Genomic DNA, 14,392 nt, shown 5'->3' on the forward strand with positions numbered 1-14,392 from the left:
TTTCTGTGTTTATTTTGGCTAAGTGTTTTCTAAAAGAATAAAATTGCCAAAAAACTAAGTTGAAAGCAAGTTTCTTGTTAATGTATGATGGTTACAGGTGGAGAAAAATAAGTTTGTGTTAACCTAAGTGTGCAAGAGTTAAGATGTTTTCTTGTTAATAAATTTTTTTAACTGGACATGTTACTTGCATTTTTGCTAAGTAAATGAGAAGAATACAATATATTTGCACTTCAAGAACATTTATTTTCCCACACAAATAAGATTGCTTCACATAAGTCATCCAGCAATTAAAAATTGAGCAGTGGGATCTTCCTTTGGTGGAATTCTGGAAAAAAGAAGGCATTATAGATTGGAATAGTTGTGTAAAAAAAAAATATTAACAGACATTACTAAGGTTTTTTTCTATCAACATCAAAAAGATACCGGTCATCAGGAAGGCCCTTCTTCCACTCAGGTGCCATCTCTCCATTGCTCAGTCATCAGGCCTTCATCCCACTGCAAAAGGCAAGCAACATTAAAGCCAGTTAGAAAAAAAATGTATATATTAGACATACCCCTCGATGACTTTGCTCAGTGGCTTGATGTTCTTTTTGTCCATGGCATCAAAAATGATTTGAGTCTTTATAACAGGGATCTCCAACTGTAGTCCTTGAGGGCCCCTATCCAGTCTATTTTCCATGGCCTCCATGAACACACCTAGATCATTTGATTCAGATGTGGTGGGAGGTATGGAAAACATACTGGACAGGGCCCCTCAAGGACCAGAGTTGGAGACCCTGAGGGTGTCAAAGACTGCCGTCCACCAACGTCCCCATAGACCAGCAGCTCACCGTGTCACTTTTCTTTAGCATTGATTTAGTAATCTTGGATGGACCCTGAAGAGAAGCAAGATACAAAATGAGTAGGTTTAGTAAACAACATTAAAATAATAAATAACCTGAAACATTTGGGTCCTACCTCATCCACAACTTCTGCCTTGACTGCTTTGGTCTTCACATCGATTTTGACAGCTTTCACCTGCTTTGTCACCTATTCCATCATCTCCACGGCTTTAAACCTCTACAAAACAGCACAGCATGTATATGTTATTAATTATTTAACCATTTTGATGCACAAATGCCCCACATTCACTTCCTCATGTTATTTCATCCTGGATGAGTTTTTCAGTCAATCATTTCAAACCCATTTATTTAAAAAAATATCCCAAAAAGTCATTGCTTTCATTTTTCTCTTCATACATCAAGGGGAAAAATGGTTATTTTACCATAAGTTTGAACTTGAGTCAAAAATTAACCCAGCACTATCGTTGAATGAATGTCTCACTTAAGTTTTGTCAAAACTACATTTTAAACTAAAAATGAAGAGGTCTTCCTTTAGGAAAGTGAAGGGCAAAACCCAGGGTAAGGCATTTATATTCTTTAAGTGTACTATTTATTCCTTATGTGGGTGTGAGTTTACCACACAGGTTTTGCTATTAAAAATCAACTTTAGATCAGTTAGTCTTTTCATTCAACATTTGAATGTATCATAAAAAAAACAGCCAATTGAGCAAAGCCTTGAATACTGAAGGCTGATATTTAATGATTAAATGGACAGAGAAAATAGAAACTAGTATTTAAAAAAAATGACTCACTTTGCTGACAAACAGCTCGTTATGGCGTCGAAGATGCTCCTTTTTGGCCACATTCTTGATGTTTCCAAGCGGTCTGTACTCGTTGAGGAACTGAAACACACAATGGAATTATTTCTTTTTAAACATAAAGAGTTATAGGTAACGCAATGTAGCCAATTTGTTTGCAAACATTGTTCGGTTCCATCCACGTGGAGCTACAGCACGCTATTGAAGCATGCTCCCGTCAAAATGCACTCTTAAGTGAGAACTGGGGCTTCGACATCCCCAGATGACAACGTACCAAATGCACTGCATTGTCCTGTAAGAAGTTTATCAAGTCTTTCTTCGGTAAATCGTCACTTCTGAGCTGCTTTGCAGTCCACTGCTGGCTCATCCGCCATTTTGAAGACTGGCGGTGGCCACTTGAACTCTGACCTCAGTAACGCCCATTGACCTCGGTAACGCCCATTGACCTCGGTAACGCCCACTGGCCTCGGTAACGCCTATTAAAAATACACACAAAAATACGTACATTGTTTTCGAAATAACGTGTATTAGACTAATACACTTTATTATGAAAACAATGTAGTATTTTTTGTGTCTATTTTTTGTGCATTTCACATTTACGTCTTCAGTATTGCTACGTCTGAATCAATCAACCCTCAATAACTATTTTATGGTTATAAAACCTTTACAGCGGCTACATCTGTGACACATACAAAAAGCATCAATAGTAACCTCATACAATTGAAATATTATTTAAGAATACGTATATCTGTGTGGAAAACACACATCTGCAGCCCGGTGGAGCAAGTGTTTAGCGTGTCGGCCTCACAGCTCTGAGGTCCTGGGTTCAAATCCAGGTCTCATACACCTGTGTGGAGTTTGCATGTTCTCCCCGGGCCTGTGTGGGTTTCCTCCAGGTACTCCGGTTTCCTCCCACATTCCAAAAACTGAGATGAGAGATGAGAAATCTGGAAGCAGCGCAACCAGGGGAAAAGCAATGAAAGGAAGCTGACAGACAATTTGGAATTATTTGATAAGTATTCATGGCCAAAATATAATTAACATTAGTCTGTGATTCAGATAGTTTTTACGCCAGCAGAGAAGGCCCTGACAGTCCATCACTGATTGGGATACACTTGTGTGAGCCACTATTGCTTTAATAAAGCAGATTCATGTCAAAACAATATTTGATCAAGTTTTTAAGGTACAGTGTCCATTTTCTTTTCTTTCTCATTTTTTTAAATGTAGGGGTGTCATAAAAAACTACTGTCGACTCCTGTGTGGCTTATTCAGGCCCTTGGTGTTGCGGGAAAGGCAGAGCCAATATATTTCTTGCCATCGCCATAGTTAGAGTTATCCCACGTGTAGGTTTGGATGATCAGTTCCTTTCCACCCAGACTCAGACGACATCTGTAAGAATAAAAAAAAACAATTTGTGGTGACATTTTCCAGTAATTATTGGAAGCCCACGCAGAATGACACTCACTGTTTTCCAGGCTTGGTGATGTAACACAGGCTGTAAATGGCTAAGTCAAATTCAGGGCTGGAGCCAATGACTGCAGAGCCCACCTGCTTGAAGTAGCCATCCCATCTGAATTGCATTCCCAGCACGTCCGGGTACGTTGTCCACTACGAATGGGAAGACGAGACAGACAGTAAAGGAGGTGCCTTATATGTGGGATACAGCTTTGGGAAGTGAAGGTTTTTGTTTACGGGTCCGTTGAAGCTGTGGCTGTAGTAATTCAGAAGTCCTCTTTTCTCAAGAAGGTAAAACTGGATCCAATTGTGGAAGCCTGAGACCTTGCCACCCTTGATCTCACCTGGAACAAAAGAATACTAAATGTAAACCAGCAACCAGGTCAAACTATTGAAAGAACACCAAGCTCTCCCCCTTCGGGTTGCCAGATAAGTGCAATTCTTACATATGGCTCCTTTAATATTTGTGCACATGCCTGTAATTTTTGAATTTTGGTCTCACGTCAGAATGTTTTACATAGCTTGCATTTTTAACTTGCATGTTCTTTTGAAGATGAGTGACCAGTTATGAATTATATAACTTGTCTATCTAGTATTTTGGAACCAAATGATGTTTGTATTCAAGGACCTCTGACATATTAAAAGGGCATTAGTGGTCAATGCACATGGATACAAATCCGGTACATGACATAATTTGTTGAAACAAAACAATCATTTATTTGTCATCAATGCTGAAATGAAGATCATCAAAAATGTTATTATTGTTGAGCTTTTGCAAGCATATATGTAGCCAATATCTTTTTTCAAAACGACACAGCACAGAGGCGAGGTTGCCAGAGAATTTGACATCATGAGTTAGTACAAAATAGTTCAAAATAACCAACCCAAAATGACCTATCCATACTGCACTATATGTGTAACACCCACACAACCACACTAGTAACTCACTCGAATTTAAACCAGGTATGTAATAGTTTTTTCTTCCAAACAAGAACTTGTGTGCTATTACAGGCTGAAGGCTGCCCTCTACTGGCTCAACTTCAATCCCATTTTCCTCCCACATCCCCAAAAACATGCAGGGTAGCCTGGTTGAACACTCTAAATTGCCTTAGGTATGAGTGTGAGTGTGAATGGGTGTCAGTAATTAATTGGCTCCAGCACCCCCCGCAACTCTTGTGAGGATAAGCGGTTCAGAAAATGAATGAAGGAACCAGTCCTAACCTATTGTCTTAAATTTTACTGTTTCCAACCTGCAAAAATGTGCTCAAATCCACTGGAATCCATCTTCCTGTTGTTCCGAGAGTACAAGCCGAACCACATCATCTTCAGGTCGTATATGAATTCTTCTTCTGATGCGTAGATGCCTTCAAGAGCAAAATAGCATCCATTTGATTGAATAGTCAAGCATGTTTGAGTGCACTGTATGTATCTCGAATGACCTACCCTTGGTGTACAAGAAGGCAAAGAGTTCTCGGCCCAGCTCCGTGTTGGACATGGTCTCCCTGAGGAAGACGTCCTCCTCAGCCTTCTCCTGAGCATTGACATGCTCCGCCTGTCCTGTCATTCTATTATAGTTGTCCAACAAAGCCACAAGAGCTGCATAGGTGGGCCTGGAGAACAGAGCCTTCTCGTCCAGAAAGCGGAAAAGGCTGCAAGTATAAAAATAAATAAATGGAGTCACCAAACTCCAATAGAGATGTTTAAAACCACCATAAAAGCATCTCACGGGCGAGAAGAATGATCTGTCTGGGAGCCGGACTGAGATCCTGAGATCAAAACCTGGGGGTCCAACACCAACTGGGTTGCCGATGCCCTGTTGGAGTCCAGAGCGTAAAGTGCTTCTGAAATGGACTTGATCTCAGAGTCGGTGATGGTGGAACCACCTCCGGTTTCGCCACCTGTAGATGTACGTGCACATTTATGTTAGTACGTGCAGATTTATGTTAATACGTGACGTGGTTCGGACTCCAGACTCATGATTTGATGACACAGAGTGACTCAAAATCTTGAATAATATCTAACAGTTGGATATATTATTTTCTCATAGTACATGGAAACACGAGGTCGAGGCCCATAAGTGAAGATCGGTCATCTTTCAGAGTTAACTTGAGACAGAATGTATATACTTTTTTACCCATACATTTTTCCTTAAAGGTGGGAAGTTTTCAAATAGTTAAGGCTTTAATTATAGGTTGGCAAATAATGCAGTTGTTGCTTGCACGCAATGTAATAACTGACATTAAAAACCATGGCCCCATCTGAATGTTATAAGTCATTTGTGACGCCATGAGCCCTTTCTTTGACGTTAATTTCACGTTGAACAGAGATTCATTTCACTTCTCTCTTACCGTTGCATACGTTTGCATAGTTGCTGCAACAGTTGTCGTGTTGCATGCACTCGGAATTGCAATGGCACTTGTTTTGAGAATTGTATTTCTCATTGCATCGGCCTTGACATGATGTGGGTCCAGCTGTAAAAAAAACAAACACAAACAAACAAAGAAAATAAAACATTCGCAATAGAAGAATTAATATACAGTGAATACAGTATACAGTTCATCAATAATGTGCTTTGCAGGATAATTTGATGTGATTAATCAAATTGGTAGGAGAATTAGTCATTCAAACAATGAAATATACTCTTTTACTAGATCACCATCAAGATGCCTATCCACTTTTTGCGACATTTTTGCTGGTGGTATAAGAACTTTATTTTTTTTCCCGAATGTAAAATATGCAACTGGACTCATTGAAAATTGCGAAAGACTACACAATGGTCTAATCCTGCCTGCCTTCTTATTTTACGTGCCTAATTATGTGTAGGTGTTGGAAGGGCCAGCAAAGCATCCATTTGTATTTTTTGGGGAACAATTTGTACAAAGGTTGATTGTTTTAATTCATTTTTAAAGCTTTGAGAGCACTCCTTACAGAATTCCTAAAGGTTGAATAAAAGGTGACTGTTCAAAAAACTTCAGTTTTTTTTCCATTTGAAAAAGTCTTGCAGGGCTCCAAATTCTTTGTCCTATGACTTTTGGGGCAAGTTCTAGGGGCGCAAGTAGAAAATTTGAGAGTGAAGAGTCTGAATTTACCTTTAAAGTAAATATCCACATCTCTATTTCATGAAATGTCATTTGTATAATGTCGTCAATATAATAAAAAATACAAAATTTACATGCACCCATACTAAACATATTATGAGGGATAAAATGGCACTGTTTAGGGGCTATCTGGAGCCTAGATTTATGGAAAAAGAGTGAAACAAAGCACTGCGCCCAAAATTGTGACATTTCTGGGAGTCAAGACCAAGAATGGGACTAAAATCAAATGTGTCTTTTAGCACCTGACACCAGACCACTACCTTTAAAATGTGTTTTCCAAACAAGACCAATTTTGTACCAAAAATGTGAACTATATTTAAAATTTTTAGAAGAACAAGCTTCTTCAGTTTTACCGCCTGAAAGCTACAAGGGAAACATTTTTTTAGAATTAAATAATTTTAAAAAATGAAGAAACAAGGATATCCCAGTGACCGTGTCCGACCTTTGCAAAGGACTTGGAATCTACTAAGGCTTACCTTTACATTGCGCCGCATAGTCTGAACAGCAGTCTCGGAAACGCTCACATGAAGGATTACACTGACACGAATAATCGCCGTCAGTTCCAAATCCACAGCGACCCTGACATGAATCAAGGGAATCTAAAAGAAAAGAAGACACATGACCACCATGCAGATGTGCTGCACTTTCAATAAGAATGGAAATCGCATCTTACTACTGTATGCATGACAGAGTAGAGTGAGCCAAACTGCGAAGACGGCAATGAGCGTCATCGTGCCTCAATGGAGACAATGTGAACGAACCCTTGTTGTGGTCTCCCTTTAATAGAGCGCAGCCCATGAAGGATGTTGGCCAACCGACGAGGTAGGATTGCCTCACCAGATGTGCAAAATGCACTTTATACATGATTCCCACGGGTGTTTGTACTGGTTTAATAATTGTTTCACTTGTTTGACCTCAGATATATTTTCTTAATGTGCAAACAAACTTGCTATCTTTTCTCTGGGAAACCACACACCTGCTTTAGACAGCAATTCTACTTGAGCGGAAGAAGGAGAAGCAAAGACAGTGTTAAGTTTTTAGGGATAGTGGTAACTTTTTTTTCTTTCTTCCTTCCTCTCTCTTTTTTTCTTTATTTAGGTCATTATTTTTGTTAACGGTGAGCCTGTTAAAGGCATTAGAGCTATTCTTGGAATTATATGTGTGTGAATTTTCTTAATTTTCCTGATTTCTTCATTATTCAGCGGATGTTTCTTTTTCAAATTAAGCTTAGGTGTCAAATAGAGACAAACTCGCATCAAGACATTTTTCTTACATTTTTGAGCTCGCCAATGGGACAGATGGTAGCAAAATATGCTTGAGTGAGTTTATTCACGTTGATACAGGAACAGTGACCATTTTGGCTTCAAGTTGTTGTACTCAGTGGATTAACTATATGTGGTTGATTTTCTGCAATGAATTCATATTTGATTTCCTAAGTTCTAGGGATGCCGGCAGCAGTAAAAGAATGAATGTTTGTCATCTTTTACATTCAGACCAGCTTTGATAGAGAGAGGAATCTGTTTTTTCAGATGCCAAAGTGCTCCCGTACTTTCAAAAAGAGCCATTTGTCTAAGAAGTAGATAACAAGGAGTAACAAGTGACAGCAATTAAAAAACAAAAAAAAATGCTGAGGTCTATGACAGCATGGTATGCAGATTTGAGGTGTAAAGCTGGAGCATCAGGAATATCAAGGTGCGTCAAAAAAAGGAAGTACGAGTACAAACATGAAGTCAAACAGGAATAGGAAATTTCAAAAGCTGAGAAATAGGTTTTTTTTTCAAAATGTTGTTTCCTAACATTATTTTTCAAGTGGGTGTGCGATAATGCTATTCCTAAATATTCATTCATTTTCAACACAGTTTATCTTCCGCAGGGTTGCGGGGTGCGGGAGCCTATCCCAACTGACTTCAGGCGAAAGGCGGACTACAACCCTAGACGGGTCATATTTCTTAATAGTTTTGTAATATTATTTTCAACTCTTAAAATGGACAAAGAATTTAAAGTTCCCGGTTTTGACATGTATTAATGCATAATGCATAATTTGATAATGAAACACATAATCCGGTGGTCTAAAAATGAGATAAATGGGTTATTTTAACATATTAGGGTTAAAATTACTCAAATATATGATAACTTTAATATATACTAACTATACCCAACCCTTTCAGGGACACTGGAGTGCTATTCAAAAGTTGCCCCAAAATCTTGCACTCTGACTGTCAGTGGCTACTTTTGGTCATTGAAAAAAACTGAAATATCAATTATAATTGTGTAATTTCTTTTGTATTATTTATCATTATTCAGGCTTTTTTTCTTTAATATTTGTATAAAGTTATACATGTTAACATTAATGTAAACAGAAATACAAATCAAGCTTCGGTAATGGCAGCCAATAATTTAAATGACTGCCCTGTCAGGGTTAAAAGTCATCATTTGTGCATGAAAGGGTTATTCCTTCGAGAATTATTATTTTTTCCTTTGGTTTATTAGGTTGCTGCAGTTATCCTCCTCCACACCAGAGGGCAATATAGAAGAGTTTTTCAATGTTCCATTATTTTTGACTCTTCTCGGCTTCCATTAACATCGTGGCTTTCGATGACATTCACGTTCAGTTCAATTCACAAGAGTTCCTGTTTAAAACATGTCATTCACTTTTTTAGTAAGGAATCTCACTATAAATGTCAGCAAGGTAGGCAAACGGATACTTGCTTCCTCACGGATCATTTTTTGCTCACTCGCGTCTGTTTCCCTGATATTTAATTCGTTTGGAGAATACCTGCGGGTGGTTTAGCGCGTCGGCCTCACAGTTCTGGGATCCTGGGTTCGAATCCAGGTCATCTCCATGTGGAGTTTGCATGTTTTCCTCGGGGTACTCCGGTTTCCTCCCACATTCCAAAAACATGCATGCTAGGCTGATTGGACCCCTAGGTATGAGTGTGAGCGTGAATGCTTGTCCTTTGTCTCCATGTGCCCTGCGATTGGCTGACCACCAATTCAGGGTGTTCCCCACCTCTGGCCTAAAGTCAGCTAGGGTAGGCTCCAGCACCCCCTGCTGCCCTTGTGATGATACAGCGGTTCAGAAAATGAGTGAATGAATGTTATTTATATTATTTTGCTGGTCTGGTGTGTTCAGGTCAGCAGGCGGGCTTTGCACACAGGATGTCCTCGTCTTCTGGCAACTGACAAGAACCTTCTGGTCAAACTGAGAAAAAGCACCGGTTATACCTTCATCAACTGCAAGAAAGCGTTGGAGAAGTTCGACAATGACGTAGCCCAGGTTGAGATTCTACAGACACATTTTTCTGTGGGGATTTCTGAAATGGTTCATGTTGATGTGTTGGGATGGCAGGCAGAGGCATGGCTGCACCAGCAGGCTCAGAAGGAAGGCTGGAGCAAGGCAAACAAGCTGGAGGGACGCAAAGCTAAGGAGGGCCTCGTCGGTCTCCTTGTAGGAGATCAAGTAGCTGTGATGGTGGAGGTAGACTAATACTCCATGTTTGCATTTCAACATTCACAATTTCACTTATTGGCATTTTTTTTGGGAGATGCAGTTACACTGTGATTATGAAAAATCTAATATTTATTAGCCTGGGGATGGAGATGATTAAATTTGATGCTGTGTGCTCAACTTTTAATGCCTTTTTCGATGCAGGTCAACTGCGAGACAGATTTCGTCGCCCGCAATGAAAAGTTTCAGCAGCTGGTTAAGGACGTTGCCTTCACTGCTTTGGCTCACCACCAAAATAAAAGTCAAAGTCGGACAGGATACATCAAGGTGAGGAGACAATGCGTGAGGAAAGTTTATCAAGTTTGGTTGTTCAATTAATAAATGACAAGCTTGATATTTGAATGAAACAAAATTATTATCCTGAATTTAACTTTTGTATCCAGCTTCCTTCACCTGCTAGACAGTAATTAGAACATTTTTCGATTGCCTATGTGTCATTGCGTGTCTTCCAGAGCCTCCTTGCATCTGACGAGCTGACCAAACTGACCGTGTCAGATGGAGTCACCCTCGCCGATCAGGTGGCTTTAAACATAGGTGAGTAGCTCAGTCGTGCCTTAACATGTTAGTATTCTCAGAATACTGTACTCCTTGCAAGTTTAAGTTGTTTTCATCAGTACTTTTGTGTTGTACTAAACAGTTTAGCTGAATTTGTTGCATTATTATTACTCAAAGTACAATTTCATTTTTTTTTTACATCACTAATGGAGCAAATATCAAATGACATAATGCAAACTTTTGAGTAATTTAGCACTTGCTGCTTGTAACCGTTTCCCAAAAATTGTCAATTCCCATCAGGTCGCCTGGGTGAGAACATGTCAGTGAGGCGGGCGGTCACAATAAGCCTCCCCACCGACTGGCACATTGGCTCGTACATTCATGGCGGCGTAGCAGGCCAGACTCAAGTGGCCATGGGACGCTACGGGGCTCTGGTTGTGTTCCAAGGCGGTAAAGAAGAAGAAAGGGGAATTTTAGGACGCAAATTGGGACAGCACGTTGTGGGAGAGGCGCCTACATTGCTTGGCAACATGGATGACCTGCCGTGTGGAGAAAGTGAAACACGCCTCTTGCCTCAGACCTTTCTGGGAGACCCCAGCAGGACCGTGGCCCAGTTTCTAAAGGGTCAAGAAGCTCGTGTACTGGACTTTGTCCGATTTCAGTGTGGAGAGACCATCAGTGAGATTGATTGTAGCTAAGAGAAAATGTAAATGTAGAGCAATGACAAGAGAAAGACTATTTCAAATATATCCATAAAAAAGTTTAATCAAATATCCATTAAAACAATGTTGTAGAAAATAGTCAAAGTTCAGTGTTGGTTTTCTTCATCTCCACCTAAGAGGCAACAACAACAACAAAAAATAAATCCTAAATCAGAATCAACTCGTTTGTAATGCAGGGTGTTCCAAAATATTTGACTCCATTTCCATAGGCCAATAATTCTGAGACAGCAGAGATATTAACCCAAAAGCAGTGTAATACATACCTTTTATTTTGGCTCACCATTGTGTCCATTTTCCCCATGATTGTTGGGCTTTCCTAATTAAAAAAAACATTACACAATAAAGCCTCAAAAGCATGAGCTCAAAATTGTTCCATGTTAACAATGTACATCTTTAAAAAAAATTAAAAAAACTAGTGGGTGAAAAGGGTAGCTAAAACAAAATTTGATGGTTAAAAACAAAAAATATTAATAAAATCATGCATCCAGGTATACACTGTCATATTCTGTATGAAATGAAAAGATTGTGAAACATACCATGCCGTTTCTTTATCCAAGGACCACATTTTTTGTTCTTTAGCAGTCGTCCATTCCCTGAGACTCCATTTCGTGTACCTAAGGATCACCACAGTTAGAAATGTTGTTAAACATAAACTCAGGCGCACGTCAGATCACCTGAATGTTTACCCATGAATCCCCGGTTGGATTTCAACTCCTCATGTGTACACATGGATTTATGAAATCCATTGCAATGGAAGCTAACGAACACACACTGTCCAATATTCTCGGGAGAAAATTCAGTCAAAGCCACACAATGTTGAGCTCTTGGGCGGCTCTCCCCATCGAATAATTCTACATTCCCCAATTCTGCAGCTTCGACATTGGGTGTCGATTGGGATATCGTTGGGATTCCTTCTTGGTCAGCTGTGCAGGGACTTCCAGCCTGTCTCGCCGCAGAATGAATATCCTGGTTTGGGCTTTGATCAGCCACGGGTTCAGAAGACCCATTTTCACCTCCATCTTCACTTGATTCCGTGATGTTATGGTGCAAGCAAGTTAAGGGCTGGTTTTCTGAAGATCCTGCCATTTCTGGGTTTTGAGCTAGAGTCTGCACTGGATTTGTCTTCTCGGCTGGGGGACTCGTGTCAAGCCAAGGGTCCGGCGAGGGGGCCACGCCGGAAGACATTTGTCGATTGCCATCGGAGTTGGCGTCGAAATCATTTATTTTGGACAGCTCGTCTTTCTCGTTGTGCTCTTCAAGCATCGGAGTCTCAAATAAGCCATTAAGCATTAGCCATTCCTTGTTAGGGATGAAAGGTGCTAAAGATTCCACAGACCAAACCGATTCGTTCAATTTCCTTTTCCCTGGAGAATGCAGTTTATAAGGAAAACTTTGTTTGGCTGGTTCTGTTGCTCTGTCGGTTTCCAGGTCTTGAAAATAATTCGATAAATGCTCAACTTTGTTCTGGGATTGGTTGTTGGAAATGCAGCCCTGGCCCAATATTGAAAGTTCTCTTCTGGATTCGAAAAGGAGCTCTTCAATTGTATCATTCTTGCTACATAGGATTCTGTCATCAACCAGCACGGGAATATTTTTTGTGTTGTTACTGGCGCTTGGTTGAACAAACCCTTCACGTTGCCTGTCAGTTTTGAAATCCAGCCGATTCTCGTCACGGAGTTCCTTATCCGATTCTTTTGGAACCTCACCCCTCCAACGCATACAAATATCAGGGACGGGGGCACTCCTCTCTTTCATATTCTCGTCCTCTTGTTGAGATGAGCTACATAAAGGGACAATGCTATCTTGGGAACTCACTGACCACCGATTACCGTGGAAATTCTTTTTGGGAGGGTACTTTCCTGGATTGATTGCACCCGGGAGCCTGTTCTGGGTTGCCAACATTTCATTAGACAATTTTTTTTCAGTCATTTTATTGTCGTGTCGAGCACGACTGCCGAGTACAGCGTCCACCTCGGCAGAATCTTTCTGGGAGCAAGCGCTGGAGGATGGAGAACACGAAGCCGTTCCTCTCCCGGATTCTTTGTCACTGCATGAGCCCCCGGTAGGTTCTGTTTGAACCTGGGAGTTTGCGGTTTCCTTTACGGGGTGAGTACACGGAGAGCGAACTCGTCTGGGCTGGTTTGGGTTCTGGTACATCGGGCCTTGTAAGAAACGTCGGTAGTCCACCTGCTGAACATGTGGGTGAGGCATGATGTATGGTTGAGGCTCCATGTAGGGGGGAGGAGGGAATGGAGGCATCATCATACCATAGCCTGAGAAACAGTAGAAAATTACATTAAAAACAAATCTGTATATGATCACTAGGAACAGCAAATTATTATCATTCAAAAGATAGAGTTAACAGACTCAGTATGTTAAACCATATACTAAAATAAATTACTAGCGCAAAGCATCCAGTTGGACTGGGACATTTTAAAAATTGAATTCACAAGAATTGACCAGGGGCATCCCAGTGGAAGGGTTAGTGTGTTGGCCTCACTATTCTGTGGACGAGGGTTTGACCCCAGGTGAAACAAAATTTAGTCAAATAATTTTTGACATTGACAAACGTGCAGAGGGCAAAAATGACTGAACAGACCAAAATGTATGAATGGAGCCTTAAGACAATTGCCATAAATCAGGACTATCATTACCATCACACTATAGTGTACAAAAACAACACTTTGTTCTTCCCAAATTTGATTACTGGGATTATGTCAGTTTTTTAATGCACAAAATTAAATTTCTCATATTGGAACTAATCTGGTTTACCAAGTAGTATATAGTACTTGTCATCCTTATACTTTTGAGTGCATTTTATTACTTACTCATGCCTGGAAAGCCTGGAAAGGAGTTATAGGGGAAGGACATGGGCCACTGATAGTGGAAAAATGGTGGTGGAGGAGGAGGAGGGACATAGAAAACCGGTCTTGGATGGAGGTGGGGATGTGGCGTTTGATCTTGGCTTGGGCCTTGTGGTCCTGGGTCCTGTTGTCCGGTGCTCGGCAGACCTCCGCTGGCACGAAACAGGGGGTCCTCTTCTGCTGGCAGGCGTGATGTTGCGGGTCGGTTAACAGCTGACATGGCTATCTATGAAAATGACAGCCGTGGGGGGAACTCATGTTACTTCCTAAAGAATTTAGAAAACAATCTCATAGGCTCTATTGATTACTTGTGAGAAAAAATAAAATAAAATCAACCATCACTATGGTGAAACTACACGTCAGGCATGACTTCAATCCCTAAATCAATTTGAAAATATCCCAATTAACTAAAATGGACATTCATTTAAGCTTGATGTTAGAATGAAGTTTCAACTGTAACCACAAAGTAACACCCAAACAAATACAACAGCCACTGAACTTAATAAATCCCCCAATTCAAGAAAAGTGCTCGATAGTCTATTTGTTCTTTCTCACTCATCATGATGAAACATGAACTATATTCTCAAAAGGGATCCAGAGATGGCATTACA

At 40.3% G+C, this 14,392-nt stretch overlaps 2 protein-coding genes and 2 long non-coding RNA genes across 8 annotated transcripts; 1 reads left to right on the forward strand and 3 right to left on the reverse strand.

Moving 5' to 3' along the window:
• Positions 1-220: 220 nt before the first annotated feature.
• Positions 221-2,078, reverse strand: LOC144076039 (uncharacterized). 4 transcript variants are annotated; one of them, XR_013300716.1, is made up of 6 exons: positions 1,914-2,078; positions 1,634-1,723; positions 958-1,059; positions 831-875; positions 424-495; positions 221-325 (listed from the first exon to the last, which is right to left on the reverse strand). It is a non-coding gene; the product is annotated as an uncharacterized LOC144076039 (long non-coding RNA). The 4 variants fall into 4 exon arrangements; XR_013300719.1 differs by having other exon boundaries at positions 386-495; XR_013300717.1 differs by having other exon boundaries at positions 555-875.
• A 537-nt stretch (positions 2,079-2,615) lies between these two features.
• On the reverse strand, positions 2,616-9,112 carry endou (endonuclease, polyU-specific). Of its 2 annotated transcripts, none has more exons than XM_077603717.1 (9): positions 8,969-9,112; positions 6,669-6,791; positions 5,443-5,565; positions 4,821-4,992; positions 4,538-4,743; positions 4,345-4,458; positions 3,332-3,438; positions 3,105-3,247; positions 2,616-3,028 (listed from the first exon to the last, which is right to left on the reverse strand). In XM_077603717.1, the coding sequence occupies exons 3-9, from the start codon at positions 5,486-5,488 to the stop codon at positions 2,908-2,910; spliced, it is 909 nt and encodes a 302-aa protein (XP_077459843.1). In that variant the 5' UTR covers positions 5,489-5,565; positions 6,669-6,791; positions 8,969-9,112; the 3' UTR covers positions 2,616-2,907. The 2 variants fall into 2 exon arrangements, with proteins under 2 accessions (XP_077459843.1, XP_077459842.1); XM_077603716.1 differs by lacking the exon at positions 8,969-9,112 and adding an exon at positions 6,866-6,929.
• tsfm (Ts translation elongation factor, mitochondrial) lies at positions 8,751-11,287 on the forward strand. Its single transcript, XM_077603718.1, has 6 exons — positions 8,751-8,881; positions 9,326-9,469; positions 9,542-9,670; positions 9,845-9,967; positions 10,153-10,234; positions 10,496-11,287. Exons 1-6 carry the CDS (start codon positions 8,834-8,836, stop codon positions 10,891-10,893), a joined length of 924 nt encoding a protein of 307 aa, XP_077459844.1. The 5' UTR covers positions 8,751-8,833; the 3' UTR covers positions 10,894-11,287.
• On the reverse strand, positions 10,934-12,468 carry LOC144076129 (uncharacterized). The gene is made up of 4 exons (XR_013300744.1): positions 11,592-12,468; positions 11,454-11,531; positions 11,181-11,233; positions 10,934-11,029 (listed from the first exon to the last, which is right to left on the reverse strand). It is a non-coding gene; the product is annotated as an uncharacterized LOC144076129 (long non-coding RNA).
• Positions 12,469-14,392: the final 1,924 nt, after the last annotated feature.

Source organism: Stigmatopora argus, chromosome 6, assembly GCF_051989625.1.
Source record: "Stigmatopora argus isolate UIUO_Sarg chromosome 6, RoL_Sarg_1.0, whole genome shotgun sequence".
NCBI classification, from domain to species: domain Eukaryota; kingdom Metazoa; phylum Chordata; class Actinopteri; order Syngnathiformes; family Syngnathidae; genus Stigmatopora; species Stigmatopora argus.